The sequence below is a fragment of the Pelobates fuscus genome, chromosome 7 (genome assembly GCF_036172605.1).
Source record: "Pelobates fuscus isolate aPelFus1 chromosome 7, aPelFus1.pri, whole genome shotgun sequence".
Classification (NCBI taxonomy): Eukaryota; Metazoa; Chordata; class Amphibia; order Anura; family Pelobatidae; genus Pelobates; species Pelobates fuscus.
The window spans coordinates 47315943-47343898 of record NC_086323.1 but is presented as its reverse complement, the minus strand read 5'-3'; the positions used below and the strand labels follow the sequence as shown (position 1 = coordinate 47343898).

Below are 27956 nucleotides of genomic sequence, written 5' to 3'. Positions count from 1 at the left end.
AGAAGCTAAGTAGTGATGTATTTATATAATGCTATTAAATTTGTATCCTGCGTGTATATCTTCTAATGCTACGGAGACACTTATGAGTTTACACAATGCTTGATTGCAGTATTTACTTACAACCAGTTGTCATTATCCTTAGATTCTCAGTAAAACAGACCGTAGGCTGCAAATTCCACTTTTTGTTAAAACATTGTTAAAACATTTTGTTAAAACATTTTAATTAATTTTTTGACATTCTGAACACACAACATCTACAATTACTTGCAATATCAGGTAGAAGCCGGACATGCTTTAAGCTGCAACCATCACAAACAAATTAATTGTGGTGTTTGGTTCTGAGTTCATATTTAGATCATGTTTGGAAACTGTGGTTCATAAAGACACTGAGCATGGGCCTGGGTTAGTCCATCTTTTCAAGAATAAAGCGTACTTCTTCTGGCTTGTAGCCCCAGGGACCCATCTGGCCCTAGAAAGAAAATATATTGCACAGTGACTATACGTCATAACATACAAAAACTATCAAATCATATAAGATTCTCTGAAAATCAACAAAATGTATTTACCATGTAAACCTAGTCACACCTCCCTGCATGTGACTTGCACAGCCTCCCTAAACACTTCCTGTAAAGAGTCATCTAAAGTTTAGCCTTCCTTTGTTGCAAGTTCTGTTTAATTTAGATTTTCTTATCCCCTGCTATGTTAATAGCTTGCTAGACCCTGCAAGAGCCTCTTGTATGTGATTAAAGTTCAATTTACAGAGAAAGAGATACAAATGTTTAAGGTAAATTGCATTTGATTGAAAGTGAAACCAGTTTTTTTTTCCATGCATGCTGTGTCAATCATAGCCAGGGGAGGTGTGACAAGAGCTGCATAAACAGAGACAAAGTGATTTAACTCCTACATGGCAGTGAATTGAGCAGTGAAACTCGAGAGGCATGATCTACACACAAAAAATGCAGCATTAAGCTAAAGTTCTTTAGGTGACTATAGAGTTCGAATATAAAAAAGCACTGGCCAAACACCTTCTATCGACAGCCAAGTCCTTGATCAACTTAGAGTTGAGGATGTTAGGAGTTGAGGAGATCTGAGTTATGGAGGAACAGACAGCAGCCCTCCAGGATAGGACAACCACATTCCTGGAGATCTGGAGCCCTTGGTTTCTACCATGATGGATGAAGCGGAAGGAGAGGCAGTATGTGACAATTGGGCAGTATCGGGGCTATGGTGCCTGGAGCACGACAAACAAGATACAATTCATTAGAGTAAAAACGGTTAGAAATACACCCAACCCCAATATTCATTTCTAAACACTGATCCCACCTTTCGCACCTCTTAGTATGAAATAAAAACATGTTTCCCACTTTTTTTTTCTTCTCTTCTCTCTAGCTCTCTTTCCTTTCCCTATAATACCTCCACTATCACTTTATTGCAAGTGCCATAGACGAGTACAAAATACTGAACAGTTTGTTGGTGATAAAATTGAGGGCTTATCATATTGGACAACATGATGAGCTGTACATTTTTCTTATTTCTGTCTGGAAAATTTATAGAACACTGGGTATAAATAAATGACTGAACAAATAAAGATTGAGAAAAAATAAAATGCAAAACTGAGTCAACTTTATTTTAATTATTTGATATAGAGCCATTCTCAGTTCCAAGGATGCTGCGGTAAAACCACACCACAACCTGTGCACAGTCATGCACTAATCCATAGTAACCTAGGATCCAGCCTATGCCCTTACTTGTTAATATGCATGCATTTATATTTTGTCGTGTCCCTTCCATGTGATCTTTCAAACTGCCACTAGAGGGCTCTGTGAGTCATAGTAAGGAGACCCGTCACATCATAATCAATTTATCAAGTTTTGAAAGGAATGGATTAGTTATTTTTTTTCTAACATGAAGTATATGTAAAAAAAAAAAAACAACAATTTTCTTTTCACACATTATTCGATCCAAGGTGCGTGTGTGTTTTTCTCATAAATTAAAAAAAAAAAAAGATTTCATCATAAAACTTTATAAAATTGTTATTATGTTAAAAATAGTTTTGAGTTGCAAGATTTGGGTGTTAACGCCCGACCACCCAAGCGTACCAGCTGTGGACAGCGATAGTCCCAACCAGGAGGCGATGCTGCATCGGGGGATACCCGATATGAGACCCTCCGTGGCTGAATCGACCACATCGAAGCCTGCGGCCTACACGGGTGGGAGCCGAGGAGAGGCGGCCGCTCTCCCGGTTCTCTGGCTGAAAAGGGAGCACTCTCACATTGCCTCCCCCCCTAGACCGGTGGGGGATATCCCGGTCCCTGACGAGCTGGACGACCGCAGCCCTGGACAAAGCAGAGGTAGCGGTGACACCCTCGTGCAGAATAAGAGCGGCGACACCCAAGATGGCGGATGCGCCTAACTCCACAACACGCGGCAAGCAAATACTTGAAGCTAACCTAGATGAGCTGTTCACCAGGTTCTGGGCGAAGCTGGCGTCCAGAGAGCAACTGGCTGGCACAAACATACCTGCAAGGCAGCTGACACTCACCCGCACAGAGCCGGCGCCACCGCGAGCTCCAGCGACACACAAGGTGAGCCACAACCAGCAGACACGTGGAGACTACAGGCCGAAGTGACAGCAACTGCCAACAGCAGTGGCGAACCACAAACCCAACCCAGCGAACTCTAATCAACGTCGAAAGCACCCACAGACGACGCTGAGGAAGATAACTGAGAGAAAGCTGCACGCCGCTTCAACTCTGCAGACCACTCCTGCAAGTATGCCCACAGAAATCTCCAGCCCTAATAGCGGACTCAGAGTGGTTGCTATCGGTGGCTCCCCTAAGAGGCGCCGATGGCGGGACCGGCCACACAAGCGGCGACGGAGTGCCCGCTCCCTACCCAGCATTCACCCCCACTTCAAGCCACCACAACACCGGACGGGAGCTGGAGCAATCTACCCATCAGGGAAGCGCCGACCCCCCCACTACGCAAACCTCTACCACCAAATGCCGGACGCCTGGTTCCTATACGCATGTATGGCTTTGACACCCCAGGAGATAGCGGCTCACCAGGGCTACAGTGTGAGCCCAGAGGGGATCGGATGAGAGTGGCCATGAGACTGGAGTATGTCAGGCATATCGCTGGACTTTCCCCATTATGCCTCCTAACGCACGAACTGCTCCCTGACTGCCGGCTAAGCATACAGTAACGACCATTAACCCTTTGCTGAGTGATTAATAAGCATTATTATAAGTGCTAGCTAAATCAATCTAATGTGGCATCCTAAGCATGTTTGCAACTCACTAGGTGGCTGTTGGTCTACCTGCATGTTAACACGCTAGAAAACACAAATCTATATACACCTTCTCACACATAGATGTGATTAAAGCTTGCAATATACCTGTTTGTACTACAATACTATGTGTGACTGTATGCCCCAACACGACGATCTTCAACCTACATACACAGTACATGTACCTTTAGTATGTTGCTAGCTAATGTTTTTCATGCCCACTAGCCTAACCACCCACATCGTAAAGTTTCTATGCATAGTTCTGTAAATTTAAGGATATCAATGTTCCAGCCTGTTTATAGCTTAACTATCGACGACACTGCCTAAAAAACATACCTGCTACTACTGATGCTTGCATGTTATATATAACTAGATTGCCTTACTACGTCTAACTACGTTTAAAAATGTATAAAAAATGTGCTTTCATCTCACTGCCACATATGTATAAACCTGTCATATCACTGTGATTATATTCGCTGTTGTGGCAACATATAACACTTTGTCAAACCATGCACAACAAAAATAAAAAATTCAAAAAAATAAAAATAGTTTTGAGTTGACAGTTCTCCTTTAATTGTTGTCTGATATTAATTGAGAACTTGCTAGATTATTTGCTGCATCTGCCTCATTTTACTGCCACCTGGGCTGAGATGTTACAGCTTGCCTCATTCATTCTCAGATGTTTGTGTTAGAAATTGTTTTATTTCACACGACACCATAACAAAAACTAGAATATTTCGGCAAAGGTTATCTTCTTAAATTGCTCTGACTGTCGTACCAGTGACCTCTTACTGCTCTTCATACACTCGAAATCAACGCTTGTAAAGAGTCCAAATAGTTTAGACCATTAAGACAATAACATGTCATTACAACATGAACATTCTGTATCTACAACCAAGTGTTGAAATGCAGAAATCACGTGCCCTTGTAATTATTGTTTACAGGTTTTTGTAAGAAAGTGATTCATAATTCTACAGCACAGATGAGTCAATGCCTCCAGTAAACTTTCTATGCTTAATTATATCTTGACAAAATAAATAAACACCAAGTTGTAATTCAATTGAAAAATGTATGGAAATCGGCAGATTTGGAAAAAACCTCCATCTACTAAATAGTCACAGATTGGTTATTTTAGCGTAAATCTTTGCAATTTGGTTGTCAATTCACTGCTGTTTTATTAATCAGTTACATTTTATTTTATTGTTTTGATTCAAGCTACAGCTGATCGTCAGAAAAAAATACATTTAAAGGATCACTATAGGGTCAGGAACACAAACATGTATTCCTGACCCTATAGTGAAAACCCGAATGGAATTCGCCTGTGTGAATTTGTTTGCTTGAATTAGTCTATTTGAATTTGTCTGTTTGAATTGACGGAATGGAATTCGCCAGAAAATTTACAATTTTGCCGCCAATGTAATGCGCCATCGAATCTAATGTTCATTCAAATTTTAGAAACGTTATTTTCCCAAAAAAGATGCGCACTAGATTCGAGTAAATGCGGCATTTATTGAATCATGATTTTAACTTTCAGCTGCATTTTCTTAACACACAAGTTAGTTTTGCCTTTTCTATAATAGAAATCTGACAATTGAACATCCAGTCCCCACAGCCAGACTGGGACAAAAATTCACATTGGGCATTTAAAGGCAGAACAGCCCAATAATAGGGGTGGGGCCAGAGAGGAGGTGATGTGCATCGCCAATGACACTCCCCTAAAGTGGGTATGTGAGTTCAGTGCCCTACAGGCTAGCTCATACGCAGAGCCCTGCTGAAGAACTCTCGCACTATGTAGTGGTTATGGTGTTCAGAATGCTCATTCAGTATATTTAAGAATTAAGACTGGATTCACATGTGGCAATTAATTAACACTAAAATAAGTCAGTTTAGCTAAAATATACATATCTTTCTAGATTATAAACTGAGCAGGGCCTTCCTCGACACTTTCTCTAATTGTAAAGCATTACACTATATAAATACTGCTGCTAATAATAGTAAGTCTTCAATTAAATGTGATATTTATAAGCTACTGACGTGAAGAAATGAGGAAGAGAGAGGTGTGTAAGGTGGGTTTCGATATGTCGAGTAATATACTCCAAAGTCAGAGTTAATCCTACAGAGAGCAAATTAAGCAGATACATTGGTTACATAACACAATTTGGCTCGTAACTGCTCAGTTCCTGTTGTTACATAACAATTAATTAACCTCAGTTTGGCAGTGATTGTGCTGTATTGGCTTTCCCCCCAGATTAACGTCATTAAAGGATCACTATAGGGTCAGGAACACAAACATGTATGTTAAACCCACCATTTAGGTGGCTTGCCCCCTATTTCCCCCCCTCAGAATGGGTTAAAACTCGTCTTATTTTCAGCTCTCCACAGCGCTGGCCCTGTCCCCTTGGTGGCATCATCAAAATTGCAGATTTTAAGCCAATCCAATGCTTTCTCAAAGCATTGGATTGGCTAAAATCAGCAAGGGGGCAGGCCAAATGCAGTTTTGGCCAATCAGCACCTCCTCGTAGAGATGCATTGAATCAATGCATCTCTATGAGTAAAATTCTGCGTCTCCATGCAGAGCGTGGGGACGCTGAACGGCAGAGCTGCCTACTGTGCAGCCCTGAGCCAGTAAGCACCTCCTGTGGCCATCTAAGGAGTCCCTAGGCGCATGAAAATGCCTGAAGGGAGCTATTATACTCCATTTAGCTGTAGTTGTTCTGGTGACTATAGTGTCCCTTTAATTTGCCATGACATGGTATTTTGTGATGTTTGCATGGAAATTTAAATTGTTAGGTCCAGTTTGATAGCCATCAGTTTTTCTGATAATGCTTATTTAGAGATTTTAGTAGAAGCCACAAAGTATGCAGAACATAAACAAAGAGCAATATATGCAAAATGTACCAGAGCGTCAATCTGCCGTTGGCTGGATTGCGAATTTATAACGTATAGTTGATGGGGTGTCTCTCTATTCGAGCATTCCACATAATTGCAATTGCAGTGGATAAGGTGCTCGGAGTGTCTCCTTTTAAAACAGCTACGGTAATTATAAATCTGGAAGTCAGGGATATATTTGTTTGTAAACATATTTTGGTTTTCCCTTCATTTATTTCTTCAGTTACAGGTATAACATATGATATTAAAAATTAACCAAATTGTTACTTTGATCGTACTTGATTGCATGTAAAGTTTGTCACAAGCTATATGTGGGGAGAAGAGAGAGAACACTGAAAAGTATGTTAAATGTATATCATTAGAATGGCACCTGTGAAATGGCAGGATATATAGAGCAGTCAGTTCTTGAATATCATATGTTGAAAGCAGCAAAATTGGGCAAGAGAAAAAATCTGAAAAAAGTGACTTTGACAAGGGGCCCAATAGTGTTCGCTAGATGACTGCATCAGAGCCTCTCCAAACGGCAAGTCTAGTGGGGTGTTCCCGGTATGAAGTGGCTAGTACCTACCAAAAGCGGTGCAAGCAGGGATAACCAGTGGACCCGCGTCAGGATCTTGGGTTCCCCAATGCTCATTGATATTAGTGGCGAGTGAAGGCAAGCTTATATGGTCCGATCACACAGCAGAGATACTGTAGCTGGCAATGAGAAGAAGGTTCAGAACACACAGTATATCACATTTTGCTGCGTATGGGGCTGCGTAGTCGCAGAGTGGTGAGAACGGCAATGTTGACCGCTGAAAGCACCATCAATGGGGACATGAGTCTCAGAACTGGACCATGGAGCAATGGATGAAGGTTGCTTGGTCTGATAACTCATGTTTTCTTTTACATCAGGTGGATGGCCGGGTGCATGTGCGTCATTTACCTAGGGACCTGGGGAAGAAATGGCAGCAGGATGCACTATGGGAAGAAGGCAGGTCGGTGAAGGCAATGTTATGTTCTGGGCAATGTTCTGCTGGGAAACCTTGGGTCTTGGCATTCATGTGAATGTTACGATGACACGTATCACCTGCCAGGATATTGTTGCAGACCATGTACACCCTTTCATGGCTGTAGTGTTGCCTAATATCAGTAGCCTCTTTCAGTACGATAATGTACCCTGTCACACTGCAAAAATTGTTGGGATGTGCTGGAACAACAAATCCGATCCATGGAGGCCCCACCTCGCAACTTACAGGTCTTAAAGGATCTGCTGGTAATGTCTTGATGACAGATACCACAGGACATGTTCTTGTGGGGGATCTAGACTAAATCAGGCAGGTGGTTTTAAAGAGGCACTCTCACCGCCCCTCCCTCACCCCCATAAATGAGTATTTCATAAAGATAATATCTTTATGAAATACTCAATTTGACTGTATTGGAATTTCACTGAATTCCAACCCAGTTAAGAGATATACAGAGACAAAGTAGGGACTAATACTGTATATTTCCTCCGTCTGACTCTCTTTCCTACTGTATCAGTCCCGACAGCCGTCACCAGTCACAGCTGCAGGGAATTGGCTCTGTCTATGGAGGATGTCTCAATAGACTTCAATTGTGTAGTTTCGCACAGAGGCCAGAGGATGAAAGGTGGGCCTGCGAGGGACAGGTTCAGGTAAGTAAATGTCACATTTACTTGCCCCCTCCCCCATCCCCCGTGGGCTACTGGACCACCAGCGGCAATGTCACTGCCAGAATTCTGCAAAATCCACAGACGGTGACAGTGCGGCTTTAATATTGTGGCTGATAAGTGTATGTCTCCTTTAATAATTTATGTTATTTTGTATCCATATGTACATATCTCCTGCAGGATATGTTAAAAGTTTATACAACCTCTATTCTGTTTTAGTGGTATAGGTGTCAGGCTAATGTGTGTATTTATTCATTGCTTATGCACTTTCAGATTGTAATCTTGTTTGGGCAGGACCCTCTTCACCTACTATTTCCAAATGTAAAACCTTTTTGTTAGAATGTTTTGTGTTGCTTTACCTATTGTACAGTGCTACTGAATATGTTGGTGCTATATAAATCATTGTGATTTAGAAACGTACATTTAATATTGCTTTTAATGTTTTGTATCTTTGATTATGCAAGGAGTAACTCCTATTATACACCTTATATTCTTTGATACACCCACGTTTGGGGTGGATCCAGGTTTTCTTTAGGAGTGAGTTTGGAGATTTTCTAAGATTTACGATTACGTCTAATGGGATTATAGGACCAAACTATATAGGTCATATTAAAAACAGAATTTTAGTGCTTACCAGCGTGAGAGTGTGGAAGATTTCTTCAAATTAGTTTCTCAATTTGCAGTAAATATATCAATGTATTTTGTGAAATGCTGGTTTGATAAGGCTCAGTAGGCCATGGTTAGATCTCCTTCTCCTCAGTTGTGTGGGCATCACAAGTAAGGCTGCATCAGATTTAGTCTATAAAATGAATGTCTGTATTTAATTAAGGAATAATGTAGGCAATAAGGTGAGATGTGGGTATTGGGTAAGGTAGATGGTGAGTATCAGTGGAATTAAAGGTGGAGTCTTGTATCAGTGGAATTAAAGGTGGAGACTGACACGTGATGTGCTATCCACTAATCTCATCCATAGCCTGTGACTCCTGCTGATCTTGCCTAACCACCATTTATGTCCTCAAACAATGACTGAGCATTGTGGGTGAAGTAAGCCACGGACGTTTATGAATAAGAAGTGACTTTAGTCTGTCATTACTGAATAGTAATAAATTATCATTTAGTAATAAATTATCATTTTTTGAATTCCACCAATACCCTATAAACCACGTTTAAAGGAGCACTATAGTGCCAGGAAAACAAACTCATTTTCCTGGCACTATAGGGTTATAAGGTCCCCTTCAGCCACTTACCTTAATCCAGCGCTGGTGACCTCTCCTCCCCCTGACGATGTCAGCTGCGAATGCGCATGCGCTGTCAGAGCCGGGCACTCATTCAAACCGCCCATAGGAAAGCATTACTCAATGCTTTCCTATGAACATCAGCATCATCTCAGTGTGATTTTCACACTGAGAATCGTGGAAGCGACCTCTAGTGGCTGTCAGGTAGACAGCCACTAGAGGCAGGATTAACCCTCACCTCTCTGAAACTGCCATGTTTACAGCTGCAGGGTTAAAACTAGGGGGACCTGGCACCCAGTCCACTTCCTTGAGCTGAAGTGGTCTGGGTGCCTATAGTGGTCTTTTAATGAAGAAATTGGGAGCAATTGTCCAACATATCATATGCTGGTATGACGGTTACTACGTTTCTGATCTAGCAGTAACATAATGAGGAGCCTTACCTTGTAAGTGATCTTGCCTTCTTGCAAGATGTAAAGCCTCTCCGGGAGAGCTGCATATTTAGCACTGCACAGATTCTCCATGGAGTCTAATACCACAGGACAAGACGGCGATTCCTCCAGAAGACGCCTCGCAGCAGTAAGTCGATCTTGGATGCTTTGGTGTTTCTTAATATGTACGTTGTTTTTCAAGGCCCATTCATCTGCAGGTAGACCAAAGCACACAATATAAACCGCATGTTTCACTAGTTAAATGAAAAATAGACAATAGTACAGAAACATGAATTTCTTACATGGTAGCTGTTGACCAATGGTTCTTAACCCCTTAACACTGTTATGACGTTCTATGTCGTCCTACACAAAGTGGGCTTAAAATGCTTGTAGGGTGGCATAGAACACACTGCAGATTTGGTGTTAGTAGGGTGAAATCCCTGTTCACACAAGGAAGCCGAAGGTAGCAAAAGATACTAGGGGCTCAGCTCTGTCTTTTATATGAGATGTCTGCAGTGCTGGAAGCCAGCGATGCAAACAGCCCTTTAAGCCCTTAAGGACACATGACATGTGTGACATGTCATGATTCCCTTTTATTCCAGAAGTTTGGTCCTTAAGGGGTTAAATAGGCATTTAAATGCCTATTGAAAGATCATGGTGTGAGCAAGTTTAAATCCCTGCTCACACCACTAACAAAAGGTATCAATGGATACCTAGAGCTTCCCCTAGTGTGCTGGGGCCATTTTTAGTGGCCCCAGACTTTTAAATGAGCTGGAAGCCAGCCCTGCAAGCAGCTCTTTAAATAGGCATTTAAATGCCTACATAGAGATTGTGGTGCGATCAAGATTAAATCCCTGATCACACCACTAACCTGTGGCTGCATGGGGCTTCTGTTAGTCAGATAGGGCTATAAACATAAGTCTGTTTTATAGAGATATCAAAATGTAAAAATTCTCAAAGGTAGCTAAGTTTTCAGATCAGCTACCTTGGCCTCAAATTTGAAATTCACTTTGAATTCATGAAAGATCACTCTTTAGTGAATAACCCTGTAAATGTAATTGTTACTCTCATGTTCCTAATGTGAAAACTCACATAGGTGTCAGATAGGTTCGCCTACCTCCCTGCTGTACTTACAGCAATATTATGGCATGGGCTTGATATAATACTACCCTGGGAATTTTCACTGTGTCTCAAAAAAGAACAGAAGCTTCAACAGATGTAGCCGTATTTTGCTAAAGAAGAGTTATAATGAATGCGACTACGCAGGAAATCCCTTAGGGCTTTAACAGTCGATTTGTCTGATCTTTAGTTAGGACATGCACTGAAAAGGAGACTGTTTTGTAATTGATTATTTGCAATGATTTTAATTTTACAACAAGGTGGTTACATCACTTAGAGGACTAAGACAATTTTCTAGATGTGTCCATGGGATATAGCCAACATTACCCTCTTTGTTCCTATCGGCAGACACCCCAAGCCAACCAGTAACCCCACTGTCTAGAGTAGTGGTCTGTTTGTCTCATGTTGTTTTTTTTAGCTAATGGTATCTTTTGTTTTAATTATTTTTCTTTTCTGTTGTTCTACCTTACAGCAGCAAATAAACACTGCTCTACCTGGGTCCCTGTGCACTCGTTTATGTGCCTGGTTTTACTATAATTCTCAGGGCGATCATCATGGCATACCTTACAGTAACTACTGCCCAACGATCTATATTGGTGCCAGTGCACCCCTACCTACTACTGTGATGGGATTTCAGCTATGCCCAAAACTTAGCAGGCCTAAAATCTCCATGTGGCATATACAAGTACAGGTATCTGTTAGTTAGTTACATGTAGCTAAGATACTGTCATCAATGCACTGAGCATGTGCAAGAACTGAAACCACATTCCATTCTCCTCAAGGGCCATGTTGCCTGTCCATATAAGGTAATCCTGTGTATCCTGTTTGCTGATGGGTGTGAGGGTATAGTAGGGGGATGCATAGCTTATAAAAAGCCTGTACTCCATGTGCTCAGGTCTCAGACATTTTGAACATGAGTTCAGCTGAGACCCGATTGGTGAGAACAAAGACCCTTGCTTCCTGAACTGACCTGTGTCTGGACTCTCTGTGCATGGCTTCTTCAGAATTCTCCGGTAACATATCTAGTGCAATTGGGTGGAAAATCATAGCAGAGACCCCGAGATGGTAAATATTTTTACCAACTTCTCCACAGTAACACCCCTGGACCGATAATGCATGGACTTCCTTTCGCCTTGGCACCACTGGCCTTTTGTCCAGGAGACCTGCGCAGTGGGTATTGGGGTGTCCAGTGGCAGACTGCATTTCGAAAACGACATGTATTACGCCTGTGTTTTCCACCGCAACTATAACAAGTTCCTTTAAATGGAGCTGTGACATCAGTGTGTGGTGAACAGTCTTTTGATTTTACATCAGTCTTCTTCACTAGATTTATTTCAGGTGATTTCTCTTTGCTGGAGGAGGATTGTATCTCTTTTGAATGGACATATGCAGCCTCATTTGCGAGCGCTTCCTCTTGTGCAATAATAAAAGTTAAATTCTGTCTTGCAAGCAGTCTCCTCTGCAGTGCTTCATCTTGCACCCCACACTTAAGCCTGTCCCTTAACAAGGATTCTAAGCTGGCACCAAAATTGCAATTTTCAGACAGCCTGCGCAGTTCTGCAATGTATGCTGCAATGCTTTCACCTGGTTTCTGATTTCTTCTATTGAAATGGAAACGCCTCACTGTTTCAGATGGAGTGGGTGCTAAATTATTTTTTAACAGTGCCAGTTTTTCTTCAAATGAGTAGTCTTGTGGTTTAGCAGGAGATATCAGTGAGCGGACAGTATCAAAAGTCTTGGATCCAATAACACTAAGTAACACAGCTCTCTTCTGAATAGCATCCACCACCTTATTAGCTTTCAGGAAAAACACCAACCTGTCAGCATATGAGTCCCATGAGGCTGGATTAGCCAGATCAAATTCCTCCATGTGTCCCAGAGAAGCCATGCTGGAAATATTTGTAGATAAAAGAATTCCAAAAAAAAAAGTGTTACTTCCTCAATCAGGCTGATTTCATTTCCTTTATATATATTCTGCAGTGTCCATTTACTGATATCCCATCCTCGTCGCCAGTTTAGTGTATTAGCATGTTATATATTAACAAATGGCTCTCAGACATTGTAGTAAAATAGAACTTCTCTTTACTTCAGTACACACACATAATGACATAACACCAAAGAGACTAAACACAACAGAACAAGTGCATAACTTCACTATGCTGCCATCTACTGGAAGGTGGACTGTATAAACCTCAATACATAACAGTATGAAATGCTCACAAGGACTGTGTTGGCATTTTACAGTATTTTTTATCCAGCTGACAAGCTTTACACTAGCCAAAGCTACCGCCATCAAGCCTCGTCATTTCCCCCAACCATCACTAGTGACAGCTGTGTTATGGTACTTTTTGAAAGTAAACCAAAATGTTCAAAGTCTATCTGTTCCTGTCCAAATCAATAAAATTAAATTGCGTATATACGCTGAAGTAATTAAGTCTGACACACGAGGTTCAGGTTAAAATAACTTCGAGAAAGTTTATTGGCAAGTGAAGCAAAAGCGGGCGCGCAGGCCCTTTTAAGAGGCATTTTGCGTCATCATTGATTATTAGAATATCAGCAAATAAACATCATCAATTGGATTAATTGTTAAGTGACGGAGTTAGTGTCTTACCTATTGGTTAGTAAAATTAAGAGGTTAGTCCCGTGCCCACCCATCAGAGGTGGGATTATTCTGGACACGGGTGGGGGACAAGGGGGTCCTAAGCGTCATTTTACACGGTCAGTGATATCAGGCTTTATGTCCAGGTGCAAGGTCTCTTATGAATAGAACATTTCATTACTACTGTGTTCTGTGGCCTTCAAACTGTACTATCTTACAAGCTCTTAAGGAGTAGCCAGCAAGTCTTAAGGAGTAGCCGGCACCTCCTGGTACTTGTCCTTGAAGGAAACACGGTCTTTGTCTACTGTATTAATTGGGTTGAGAAGTTCAGTCACGTAATGTAGTTTTAAAATGAACAAGTTAAGTCATGAGGACAAAATGGAGGATTGAAGAAGTCAGGTTAGGAGGACAAAATGGAGGACGAAGTCACAGTATAAAGTTAAAATGGAGTTAGTACAATAATTCAATACAAGTACAATAAAGATTTTTAATAATTCCACATCAGTCCCCCCTATGAAATGTTAAATTCTAAGAGATAAAACTTTATTATGTTAGTATCAGAAGACGTGTTAACCCAAAGGCACAGAAACCCCGTGGCTGCTAGCTAGATGTTAATGCAAAGTGCAAGGCTGTCCCTAGATCTGACTCTAATAGGCTAACCATCCGTCAGTATGGCTCTCGAACGCTTCACACCCAAGGGTATCCCATGGCAGCTAACCCACCACTTCTCCACATGGGGCCTTTACCATTCACTGACAGATGCTGTCCCTAATCTAGTCCCTTCCTAGAATTCCTGCACTTTATCAACAAAGGGGATAATTTGCAGCGGCAGACAGGGTGAGTTGATGTCTTGGAATTCTTGGTCATCAACTTCGAGATGGGTCAAAGTGGGTGCTGCTTGGTCAACAGTCTTCATGAGGGATTTTCTCAGACATGGGAGGACACAACAAAAGAGAAGAGCAAAGATAAAAAGAAAAATTAGTATAGCCATACCAATCTGCATTAAAGCCTTTTGCCATCCTGTCATCCAACCAAACCATCTTTCCCAGGGATCTTTTATCCCAGAATTCCTTTTTAACTCTTCTGACAGGTCATTTAATTTTTCTATAGCTAGTGTGACTTTACCGTTAGGGCCTGTGTTTTCTGGGATGTAGGTACAACATGTCATAGTGTCGGGCAAAATCTTACAAACCCCTCCTTTTTCGGCTAAGATCATATCTAGGGCCATTCTATTCTGGAAAGTCATTTGGGATGTGGCCTGCAACTGTTCGGCCAACCCCTGGAGGGCGTCTCTGGTGTAATTGACAAAACGCTGTTGATTATAATAAATGTAATTTATCCAATTTAGATTCTTGTTTGCGGTAACTATGGTAAAAATTGATTCAAATCCTGCAGCAACTTCATCCCTAGCTTTAAACTCGTTGGGCACCCCCCTGGGCACTCCAATGGCATCAATATATACATGAGGATCAAAACTTCCTTTCACTGGGGCGTCACGTTTAACCTTAGTGTGGCTGAACTCATGGGTGTTGAGGTGTGTATCAGAAATAATATGTATAGGCATAATGGCCTTAGTCAGAGTACACTCTCCCCACCATTCTGTGTCCATTCTGGATCTTAGCTGTAAATCCCCACACAACCAATAAATGTCCCCTAGTGACCTAGTGTGATGTTGCAGCAAACGTACAGGGACAGTCCTGTATGTAGCACAATAGCCTTTGGAAAAGTTACCTACAAATTTACCAATACCATCGTACATGGCATAGCAAGTGTAATTACCTTTATATACGGTAATACCATCAGGGGGTTTGACATCGTTGGCTAGGAGAGGATACTCCTTTGTCCATGCAATACATATGGACCTGTTAAAATTATAGTGATAGGCAAAAAGGCTTAAAATACATTCTTCTATATCTACAGGTAGGATTAAAGGTACGGTACCCAGGTGAGGCCGGGCACCTCCACACACGTAACATGCAGTTCTATTATGCTTATTAGCATTATATTTCATCCATTCTAACCATAAATTTACATCATTAAAACCTGTTTCGGCGGCCATGGTATCTTCAAAGGTGGGGTTAGCAATGGCCATCATGTCTTGAAAGGTCTGGATATGGGGTTTTAATGGGTTAGGGACCATATGGGTGGCCCCTTGCCACTCAGAAGAGTTGCACATATCTTTAAGGTAGAAATGCCCTAATTTTTGGTAGGAACCCTTTTTCCAATACATTCCCATCACATACTGGTCTGCATCTGTTGGGCTTGGATGCTCAATGTTAAGGATTAATTTCATTGGTGTACTCCCCCCAGGCTTTCTCAAAGTCATTCTCTGGAGGAGGGATCTACCATGATCATCTACTTTAGATACGGCACTTTTTGGTTTGTAACCCCAGGCAGGCCCGGCATTCCATCCCGCCGCCCCCCAATGGTCACAATTGTGCCCCCATTGCTTGTCAACTACACAAACATATGGGTCTTTCGAATGAGGGATATCTCTATAGATGCTCTGGATTTGTGGTGTGGGAAATGGGCATTCTACAATATCACAATAGTCAAAGGTATAAGTAGCCACCTGGGTGCATGATGAATTGTACCAGAAGGTGTACCCACTAATGTCTTTGGTAATGGCTACTTGCTGGGCCTTCATAAGGCTAATTAAGGGGAAGATGTACCAGAGGTACATGTTTGTGCGATATTCGCTTCCTCTGGGGCAGGAGATTTCTTGCAGTGGGAAGCGTGGACCCAATTTGGCCTACCGGCCAATTTGACGGAGGTTGCGGTAATCAGGAGAACTTGGAATGGACCGTCAAATCTTGGTTCTAGGGTATTTTTCCGCACAAACTTCTTGATCAGGACCCAATCTCCGGGAAGCAGGTTATGGGAACCTGTATCCAATTCAGGATCTGGAATTGAAGAGAAAACTTGGGCATGTATTTTGTTTAAAACACTTGCAAGTTCAGTTACATAATCTACTAAAACATCTGATTGGAGCTGTAACTGCTGTGGATAATAACAACCTAACCTGGGTGCTGTCCCAAATAGAACTTCATATGGGGACAGTGAATGCTTCCCTCTAGGTGTGTGCCTAACACTAAATAAAGCTATTGGTAGGCTTTCTGGCCAGGGCATCTTTGTTTCTTGTGACATTTTTAACATTCTGGTTTTTAGAGTGCCATTCATGCGCTCCACTTTACCACTACTTTGTGGGTGGTAAGGGGTATGGAAGGCTAGGGTCACCCCTAGAGCAGTCCAAATTTCTTTAGTCACAGTTGCTGTAAAGGCTGGGCCTTGATCACTCTCAATAACTTCTGGGAGTCCGAATCTACATACAATATCTGTAAGTAGGCGCTTTGCGGTTGTTTTTGCAGTGATATTGGCCACTGGGTAGGCTTCTGGCCAGCCTGAGAACATGTCCACTATTACTAGTGCATATTCATGGGGCCCACTCTTGGGCATTTGGATGTGGTCAATTTGAATTCGCTGGAAGGGGTACATGGGCTTTGCCAGGTGTTTCGCAGGCACCTTAATTGGTCTTCCTGGATTGCATTTTGCACAGATGACACAGGCCTTGCAAAAGCTATTGATCAATGTTGTGATTCCAGGTGCTTCATAATACTTCTGTATGAGGGCGGCCATCAATTCTTTTGACAGGTGCGCGGGCCCATGTGCCCATTGGACCACTGCTGGGTATAGATTTCTGGGAAGACAAAATTTGAAGTTGTTGTAATATATTCCATCCTTTTGGACAGCTCCTTTCTTTTTCCATTTCTGGATTTCCTCAGGAGTGACTGCAGCTTGTTGTTCTTGTAAGATTCGCAAATCAGTAGGAAGAGTTTGCAAAGCAAAAATAGGGACTTCTTCTTCTTCTTCTTGTCCGGACACTTCTTCATCCACTTCCTGCAAATCCCTGGCCGCTAACTTAGCAGCTTGATCAGCCAAATGGTTGCCCTTTGCTTCATCTGTATCCAATTTCCCATGGGCCTTGACTTTCAAAACGGCCACCTCTTCGGGAAGTAGGAGGGCATCCATTAGCTCCTTGATTGCAGTGCTGTGTTTGACTGGTGTACCGGCGGTGGTAAGAAATCCTCTTGTCTTCCAAATTAGGCCGAAGTCATGTGCCACACCCAGAGCATATCTTGAATCTGTATAGATGTTGGCACGTTTTCCTTCGGAAATTTTGCAGGCTGAAGTCAGAGCCTGTAATTCAGCTTCTTGTGCAGACATTGCTGGTGGTAAGGATGATGATTTAATAACTTCATCTGTTGTGGTTACGGCATATCCTGTATGATATGTTCCTCCTTCATCGGCATATCTTGATCCATCCACAAACAGGGTAAAATCCGGATCTGGTAATGGATTCTCATGCACAGTTGGTAAGTGCACTGTTTCCATTTTCATCTGTTCAAAACAGTCATGAGGTGTTTCTGGGTCATAATCATTCTTTATGACCAGGTCTTGAAATTCCTTTTCCAGGAAATGGCGTGGCCATGCTTCCAGAAGGTCAGTTGTTGGGTATTTGACAATACCATTTTCCTGTAGCTGTTCTTCATTCATGGTGGCCCATAGTTTTGCCATGGGCCCAAGATCATTCCATGACTTTGTCTTCAACTTGGTAACAGGAATATGTGGGATAGCGGTATCCCAATGGCGGTAGAGGTAGTTAAGTTGTTGAGGTAGCTGGACCAAGACCATGCTATTACCTTCAGAGTCACAATAAAAGTCTTGTGCAGTGAGCTTTACATCGGTCCAGTGGTAAAGCTCATCTTCATAGCAAGGTTCGGGAGTAATATTTGGCTTGTACCACATGGTACAGAAGGCGTAATCCGGGCCTTCACAAAGAGGTGTCTCATCTTTATGAAATGACAAATGTGGATGCATGACTTTCTTGATACATCCACAGAGCAGGTAGATGTAGGTTTCATCTGTGATAAATCCATAATAGATACCCCCCTCAGGGAGTGGAAGAAGAGTGGACGGATTGAGCACTTGACATCTTTGGATGGAAATGTTGTCAGGCAAAAGAAGATGACACTGTAGGCGCAGGTGCCTGGCTGGAGACACGTGCTTGAGCTGGACTTGGTTGACGATGGCAGAGATGTCATGAGGGGCCAAAACAACCAGAGGGTGGCCAAGGACCAGGTCTGAGGTTTTCTCTATGAGTTCTCTCGCAGCAAAAACAGCCCTGAGACAGGAAGGAGTCCCTCTGGCCACAATGTCCAGTTGACATGAGAAATATCCAATAGGCCTCTGGCGGCCTCTTAAGTCATTAGTCTGGGTGAGCACTCCTGTTGCGTGGCCTTGTCTTTCAGAGACAAACAATTTGAAGGGTTTGGAGTAGTCAGGTAGGCCCAAGGCAGGAGCAGAGGCAATGGCCCGTTTTAAAGCATCGAAATTGGCCAGGGCTTCATTGGTTAGACAGAACGGGTCAGACTTAAGAGCATCATAGAGAGGTTGCATAAGCAGAGAGGCTTCAGGGATCCATGCTCTGCAGTAGGAAATGAGGCCTAGGAAGGCATGAAGAGACTTTGAAGTCCTTGGAGGTGGAATGTCCAAAACAGCTCTTACCCGGTCCCGAGTAAGATGTCTGGTACCTTGAGATAGGCAATGTCCAAGGAAGATCACTGAAGATTGACAGAATTGTAGCTTGATGAGTGAAGCTTTGCATCCTTGTTCTGCCAAATAGCAAAGGAGACTAAGTGAACACCGTTTAGTAGTGGGTACATCATCTCCACATAGCAATAGATCATCCACATACTGAAGCAGGACAACTTCTGGGTGCTCAGCTTGCCATGGGTCAAGGATGGTGCCCATGGCCTTAGCAAATTGACTTGGAGAATTTTGTGCCCCTTGGGGCATGACAGTCCAGGTATACTGTTGCATTTCATGAGTGAAAGCAAACAGGTATTGACAGGATGGGTCCAGTGGGACACTGAAAAAGGCATTGGCCAGGTCAATAACTGTGAAGAATTTTGCAGATGGTGGGACTCCAGAGAGCAGAGTATGAGGATTTGGTACAAGAGGGGTGTCCAGGACGGTAGCTTCATTAACAGCACGGAGGTCCTGGACCATCCTGTACTTCTCTGGTTCACCCTTTGGAGTTTTCTTTTTCACAGGAAATAACGGGGTGTTGCATTCAGATTTACATTTTACCAGGGCACCCTTCTCCAAGAGTGCCTTGATGTGGACAGAAATTGCAGCGGACTGTGCTGGTTTTAATGGATATTGTGGTTTTCTTGGTAACTTAGCTCCTGGAATAAGCTTTACCACCACAGGGGGAACATTTAGGTGACCTATGTCCTCTGGGCCTGAGGACCATAACTTGGCGGGCACCTGTGTTTTTAATTCCTCTGGGAAATTGGACCTTAATTCTGCTGCCCCCTCACGGGGCTTTTCTAAATGCAGCATCAAAGGCAAAGAGCATAGGGCTGAAGTGTCTGATACAGACAGAGGTGTAAACATTTCTACCTGCCCATCCGGGGTAAAAGTGATGGATGCTTGCAGGCGTGAGAGGACATCAGCACCTAACAGGTTAATGGGGCATGTGGAGGATACTACAAAGCGAGCGAGCAGGCTAGAACCAACTCGCAGCGGAGTTGTTAAAGGGCTACGTCTTGGCTGGCCATCCACTCCAACACAAGAGACATCAATACTGGACAGGAAGGATGGGTCTGGCAGGTCTTGTTCTCGTAGAACACTACGGGCTGCACCTGTGTCAACTAGAAATGTGGTGGGGTGGCCTTCAATGGGTAAAGTCACTGTGGCAAGTGGCCCCCCTTTGTCCCCTGTAGACACTGCCATGACAGGGGTCACAGACACAGGCTTGCCAATTTCCTATTCATCGGGTTCCTCAACTATTGGAACCTGTTTGGTGGCTTTGGGAGCCGGGGCAGGCTTGGGTAGTTTTCTGGGTTCCCTTTGCTCCCTTTTAGGTTCTGGACAGTCATTCCTAAAGTGACCCTTTGCTCCACAATTAAAGCAATGTCCCCCCTCCTCCGGTCTGGGACCTCTTGGGGCTGGAGCGGAGCGGGATACCATGAGAGGAGCTGAAGTAGGTCTCCTTGGGGTCTGAACGGATTCCAAACCTCTAGCAACTAAAAGCAGGGTATCCAGGGGAACAACCTTATATTCAGGGCGTGCGGCAATGATTCCCTTTCGTATAGAGTCTTTAACACCTTGGACAAACGCACCTGACAGCATTTGTGAATGAATCTTATCTGTAAGATCAAACCCCAAATCTGTGAACATTTGATACAGTCTTGCATGAAACCTTTCCACTGATTCTCCTTTATCTTGAATAACATCAGTAAGGCCAGCAGCCTGATCCGCAAGTTTGTCCTTAGCCCATTCTCTTAATTGGGTGCAAAAAGTTACTCCAGAGGGGAAATCAACATCACTGCTGAGCAAATCTGTACTGAGGTGTCGGGCCATACTTGGCCAATATGCATCCCCTGCTTTGATAGCACAAATGCTCAGCAAATCACGCCATGCGGCGGAATAAGTCTTTTGAATTTGAACTATCCCTCGGTAGAAGGGCATAGGCTGTTTTTCTGGGTCAGGGAGGGATTTCATTAGAGCACTAGCTTGAGTGGGATTGAAAGCAACATATTTAGGAGGGGCCTGTTCTCCCCGACCCTTGTGGCCAAAAGGGTCATCGATAGAACGGTGAGTTGGGGCTCCCGCGGCAAGCTCCGATGAGACATGGGACACCCTGTCCATCTCGTCATCATCGAATTCTATAATATTGGCTCTTTTACGTGGTGCAGGGCCCGAATGAGGTGAAAGGATCGGTGGTTGGGAACGAGCCCCAGATGCAGGGGTGGCTAGTGAGTCATTACCTGGGGATAGGTAGTCACCGGGGATTACCGGCATCAGGGCCGAACTGGGGGCCGCCATATTGGTGGTCGGAAAAGGTACTACATTAGGGTTAAGGGAAGAAGTGGCGGCCATGTTGGAAGAGGGCACATCCGGGGCAGACTGTGCCGGACTGGGCATGACCGGAACCTGGGGCGTGGCTTGGGGAGTGGGGAGTGGATATCCGGGATAGGGCAGGGCCATGGGATATGGGAAGGGGTAGGGCCAGGCTGGGGAGGGGAAGGAGGTGGGGTATTGAGCTGGGGTGGAGATGGGAGGGAACGGAGAGGGATTGGTAGGGGTGGGTGTAGAGGGAGGAGCCGGGGCAAGGGCGGAGGAGATGGTTAGTTGGGTAGAAGAAGAAGGGAGGGGGTCATGAACAGAGAGAGAATGTAGGGCAGGAATGGCAGATGAAGTGTTAGGGGAAGGTATAGCGGGTAGCGTAGGGATGGATGAGGATGATGGGAATGTTAAAGATGGGGCAGGGGAAAAGAAAGATCCATCAGAATTCAGGACCGGGCAGACAGGGGAGGTGATGGGATGGGTATTGGGAGTGGGGAACATAGTCAGCTGGCTATCACTTATTGCTGACTGAACCTTGGGGATAGACATTCCCTGGGCGCCGGTTTTGGGCGCTGGCTGAGGATAGACCCCGGCAACACAATTATTATGATACACAAACAATTTCACACCTTTGTGATTTATCTCTTCCTCAACCCAACCTTCTAGCTGAATAGCCTTCGCTACTCTATACCATGCTTCAGCAGTCTTTAATAAACCATTATCTGTAAGCTTGCCTTTCTTTTCTGTCAGTAACCTACGCCAACTTTCTGGTTGCAATCTTCCACATGTCGGTACAGCAATTCTACATACTTTTGCAATTTTTTCAACACCTTTAACCATTTCCTCACCCTCTCTGTCTTCGACTAAATCACATGCTAACCAGCCCTTACTGGGCTTGCTTAAATCCTGTCCCATAATCCCTTTACCCCTATACCAGCGTCCTAGATATAGAGAGAGAGAGGGAAAACTGAACAAGAACGTCTACAATGCTCGACTGCCACCCGAGAATCGTGGGATTTTCTCAGGTGCGTCTTCCCAAAACGTAGACTAGTCACTGAATCCGCCTACCCGGGGTGGTAGACACGGATTGGAGCGAAGTGAGAAGTGTGTGACCAATCACTTCTCTTTTTAAGAGGAATGGGAGTGGATAGTATAATAACATAGGAAGTATAGAAAGATGAAAGACAAGGAAAATCCTTAGAGACAGACACAGGAGTTCATGAGACTCCTAATTAGACAAACAAGACAACAATACAATTGAAATACAGTGCATGCATCACAGTTCAAATGAAATCAACAATAATCCCTTTCCTTTACTCGTGTGCTTACTCCAAAGTCACCTCCCTCAACCCCGTAGTGTCTCCGCTCGGAGAACGACTTTCGTAAGTCTCACTACCAGCGGCCACGGAAAACAACTGACACCGGTCCGAGTTCCGTCAGCCTCTCTCTACTCTGCAGTCCACAAGAATGTGGCCACGTCTATCCTCACTCCCGTAGTGCCCCTATAAAACCCACTTATAAGTCTCACTACCACGTGATGCGGAAAACAAGCAATGCCTACTTGAATCCCCCCAGGAAACAAAATCCTCTGCCACAAGACTAAGCCCCCCTCACAAATAAACAGAAATACCATGTGCACAAAGAAGCTAGCTAGGCTCTCAAAGTGACACAAGAAGGATCACAGGAAATTATGAGTCTACACAAAATCCACAGTTCCAACACCCCTCTTTTTCCTTACAGCCACAGCCACGAGGCTCCTAAAAGAGGTAAACAGGTAAAGAAGACCCCCAGGAACGCATCCGCAGGTCAACCCCCCTTTTTCCTTACAACCACAATACCGTGGTTCCTAAAAGAGGTGAAACAGGCAACAGAGACCCCCAGGAACGCATCCGCAGGTCACCCCCCTTTTTCCTTACAGCCACAGCCACGAGGCTCCTAAAAGAGGTAAACAGGCAAAGAAGACCCCCAGGAACGCATCCGCAGGTCAACCCCCCTTTTTCCTTACAACCACAACACCGTGGTTCCTAAAAGAGGTAAAACAGGCAACAGAAGACCCCCAGGAACGAATCCGCAGGTCCACCCCCCTTTATCCCAAAAGAGGTAAAATACAAACAGATAGACACACACACTGAAGACCCAGGCAAGTCCCCTCAGGTCCACCCCCCTTTATCCCAAAAAGGGGAAAACAAGCAAGACAGAACCCCAGGCAAATCCCCTGCAGGTCCACCCCCCCTTTATCTCAAAATGGGGAAACAGGCAAACGATTCAAACACACCCAGGCAACAGATAGACTAAAATGCAGGTAAACAAGTGAGTAACGAGACACCGGGCAAGATATTACCTGTCTTTGATGTCCTCCCGGGAAGCAGTCACAGACACGTGGACGGGTCAATCAAAGGGGCCGGAACGTACCGGTGGCTCTGCAGAAGTCTCTACCGTGTATCTGGAGGTGATCAATCTCCCTTCCTTCCCCCTGGATTCCTCCGTCCACCCTTGTCTTCCTTAGGACGGCTCACCGGCCGGACATAGCCCGATGCCCCACGTTGGGCGCCAAGTTGTTATGGTACTTTTTGAAAGTAAACCAAAATGTTCAAAGTCTATCTGTTCCTGTCCAAATCAATAAAATTAAATTGCGTATATACGCTGAAGTAATTAAGTCTGACACACGAGGTTCAGGTTAAAATAACTTCGAGAAAGTTTATTGGCAAGTGAAGCAAAAGCGGGCGCGCAGGCCCTTTTAAGAGGCATTTTGCGTCATCATTGATTATTAGAATATCAGCAAATAAACATCATCAATTGGATTAATTGTTAAGTGACGGAGTTAGTGTCTTACCTATTGGTTAGTAAAATTAAGAGGTTAGTCCCGTGCCCACCCATCAGAGGTGGGATTATTCTGGACACGGGTGGGGGACAAGGGGGTCCTAAGCGTCATTTTACACGGTCAGTGATATCAGGCTTTATGTCCAGGTGCAAGGTCTCTTATGAATAGAACATTTCATTACTACTGTGTTCTGTGGCCTTCAAACTGTACTATCTTACAAGCTCTTAAGGAGTAGCCAGCAAGTCTTAAGGAGTAGCCGGCACCTCCTGGTACTTGTCCTTGAAGGAAACACGGTCTTTGTCTACTGTATTAATTGGGTTGAGAAGTTCAGTCACGTAATGTAGTTTTAAAATGAACAAGTTAAGTCATGAGGACAAAATGGAGGATTGAAGAAGTCAGGTTAGGAGGACAAAATGGAGGACGAAGTCACAGTATAAAGTTAAAATGGAGTTAGTACAATAATTCAATACAAGTACAATAAAGATTTTTAATAATTCCACATCAGCTGTAGGGAAATGAGCTCTATTGAGTGGGATCCTGGGTAGACATTTATGCTGTACTCTTGCACATGCGCAGGTCTTCGGCAAAAGAACGACCAAAAACAAAATTGCCACTTCAGCAACAACCTCCTAATGCACTCTCCATGAGTACTGCTAACTAAAGTTATCATCTTTAGGAGGCAGTGCAACCAAATATAATACTGCATTGCCCGGCAGCATGCTCTCAAAACCAAGGATCACTTAAAAAATGCAGCTTAATGTGTGTCGGTAAATAAAAAAGTTTACCTTTGCAAAAAAAAAAAACACCCCAGGTGTATGGAAATAACAAATGTATTCATATTTTTTATAAACTCTGAAGAGTTAGAATTAGACTGTAAGCCTGCAGGCAAGACTGTCAAAACCTGCTATATTAGTCTATTCATGTTTATCGCTAAGTTTTGGGTTTGTTTTTTCTCTTTAAACTATGATTCTAGTCTTATGGTACTTTTTAGCAGTAAACCAAAATGTTTAAATGTCTATCTGTTCCTGTCCAAATCAATAAAATTAAATTGCGTATATACGCTGAAGTAATTAAGTCTGACACACAAGGTTCAGGTTAAAATAACTTCGAGAAAATTTATTGGCAAGTGATTAAAAAGCGGACGCGCAGGTCCTTTTAAGAGACATTTTACGTCATCATTGATTATTAGAATATCAGCAAATAAACATCATTAATTGGATTAATTGTTAAGTGTCGGGATTAGTGTCCACCTATCAATATTATTAATTGGCTCAAAAACTAAGTGGTTAGTCCCGTGTCCACCCACCAAGAGGTGGGATTGTTCTGGACACGGGTGGGGGACAAGGGGTCTTGAGCGTCATTTTACACGGTCGGTGATCTCAGGCCTCGTGGCCAGGTGCAAGGTCTCTTATGAATAGAACATTTCATTACTACTGTGTTCTCATGGCCTTCAAATTATACTATGTTGCAAATCTAAGGAAAAGTCAGCAATTCCTGTGTTAAAGGACCACTCTAGGCACCCAGACGACTTCAGCTTAATGAAGTGGTCTGGGTGCCAGGTACCTCTAGGATTAACCCTTTTTTTTATAAACATAGCAGTTTCAGAGAAACTGCTATGTTTATAATGAGGGTTAATCCAGCCTCCAAATCCTCTAGTGGCTGTCTCACTGACAGCCGCTAGAGGCGTTTGCGTGATTCTCACTGTGAAAATCACAGTGAGAGCACGCAAGCGTCCATAGGAAAGCATTGTAAATGCTTTCCTATGCGACCGGCTGAATGCGAGCGCGGCTCCTGCCGCGCATGCGCATTCAGCCGATGACGTCGCGATCAAGATGGAGAGGAGGAGGAAAGCTCCCCGCCCGGCGCTGGAAAAAGAGGTAAGTTTAACCCCTTCCTCTCTCCAGAGCCCGGCGGGAGGGGGTCCCTGAGGGTGGGGGCACCCTCAGGGTACTCTAGTGCCAGGAAAACGAGTATGTTTTCCTGGCACTAGAGTGGTCCTTTAATCATGTCTTTATAGAAAATACAGTCTTTGTCTATTGTATTAGATGTGCTGGGAAATTCTGTCATGTAAGGTAGTTTTAAAATGAACAAGTCAGGTTAGGAGGACAAAATGGAGGATTGTCACAGTATACAGTTAAAATGGAGTTAGTGCAATAATTGAATACACATACAATAAGGATTTTTAAATAATCCCACATCACTAGGACAGCAGAATTTTTCGGCAACATAAAAAAAAAACCAAAAAAAAAACTGTGATCTTTAAACATTTGCAAACTATGCCCTCCCAGGTTTTAAACATATGCACTGAACTTAAATATTTACTAGGCAGAAAACCATTAAAATAATTAATTTAGAAAACACATGAGAGAGTTGGTGGTGGGTTTTGTAATTGTTTGAAGAATTAAAAAAAAAAAACAATACCACATTCCACATTCCTTTGTGAAAATGACATATACCAGTGTTTCATGCTAATTTTTTTTTTTTATTATCTAATTCTAGATCTTCAATGTAAAACATATATTTTTTTTTCTCCCAAGTAACATCTCCTACCTGCTGCATGGGCCTCATCAATGTAGATGATCAAAAAGTCTGCCACAGATCTGAAATCCTGGACGAGCTTATTAAACTCTCCAAGCTTGAAGAGGAACGGTGGTCAGGTACAACTCCCAAAACTTAAAACCAAAGGACGCTGACCTAGAAAAGAAATACCACAGTTTTTTTTTAACTAAATCATCCAGCAAGAGATACGGAATACATGATTAAAAGTCCACACATTTTTATAAGGGCTTCAGAATGATGGTTTCTTCTTGGACAACAATGTCCCCTAATGTTAGAGAATACTGACTCCCAATTGGCATTGTGACATGTCTTTAACTTTCTGGAAATTGATATAAAACATGAAAGGTCCATCTACACGGTGGATACATCTGGCTTTGATTGAAAGTTGCGGTGCTTAGAGTTACCAATAAGAATTTTACTAGAAATAGATGTGTTTAGATAGATGTGCCAAGGAATGTAGTGATATTCTTTTCTACTCTGTGATACACTAGGCACACTGTTTGTATATTGGTGCTGCTCATTTCTTAAAGTCCCTTTAGAAAGGCAGATGTTTTGACATGGAAAATATTCTACTTACCCCCCAGTGATACTTTAGCAACTTTGCTCTTCTACCGGGACACAAATTGTTTGTTCTTACCCTTAAGATAGTCCAACAAATTATGCACTTCCCCATTGAGGTCCACAACTGGAGTATTGGGAGCTGCCTGACCCAGGAATGCTTCATCTTCCAGGCGAAGCCACATGATTTGCAAAATAGACTTCAGAAACTTGAATGTGAAGATGGAAGGACCCCAATCTTCATACTGAAACTTTGGGTCATGTCCAATCATTTCAAAGCGAGATTTCAGCACAGATGCCATGGTCTTTGGAAACAGAAACATGAACACTCTTCCCACAACAACATATAGAAAAAGAGCACAAAGAATCAAAGTCTTCTGCACAAACCGATAAGCTATTCTGATGATCTGAAGCAATCTCTCCATGCTGAGTTCTTTGTAGACCCAACAGGTAAAGAAGTAGCAGAATGCAAAGCTCACCTTTCAGTTAATTTATCAGTGGCTCAACCTGCTTAACGTAGAGTTTCCCCAGGGGAACTATTTGCTGGCAACAAATGTAAGGTGTTCCCTTTCTATAGCCACGCCAGTAAACACAGATATAAACTGGAGAAACTGAGAAAAATATGCAATCTGATGACAAGCGAGAAGGCAGAGGGTAACAGATATGCATATTGCAGCTCAATAGACAAAATATTTCTCGCCAGAAACAACAGATGATATATACATAGCAACGTGATAAACAAAAGATAGTGCAGACAAGATAAATGACACTACAATATAAACAAATGGATAATAAAAAGAGAAAATACCATATGGCGAAGAGAAAGTAGAACACGAGATTTCAGGTATTATAAATATTCAGATATTGTCTGTCGTG

At 43.1% G+C, this 27956-nt stretch overlaps 1 protein-coding gene across 1 annotated transcript; it reads right to left on the bottom strand.

Moving 5' to 3' along the window:
* Window positions 1–204: 204 nt before the first annotated feature.
* DIO1 (iodothyronine deiodinase 1) lies at window positions 205–27797 on the bottom strand. Its single transcript, XM_063428101.1, has 4 exons — window positions 27160–27797; window positions 26514–26657; window positions 9523–9722; window positions 205–469 (listed from the first exon to the last, which is right to left on the bottom strand). Exons 1-4 carry the CDS (start codon window positions 27503–27505, stop codon window positions 404–406), a joined length of 756 nt encoding a protein of 251 aa, XP_063284171.1. The 5' UTR covers window positions 27506–27797; the 3' UTR covers window positions 205–403.
* Between the last annotated feature and the right edge of the window lie 159 nt (window positions 27798–27956).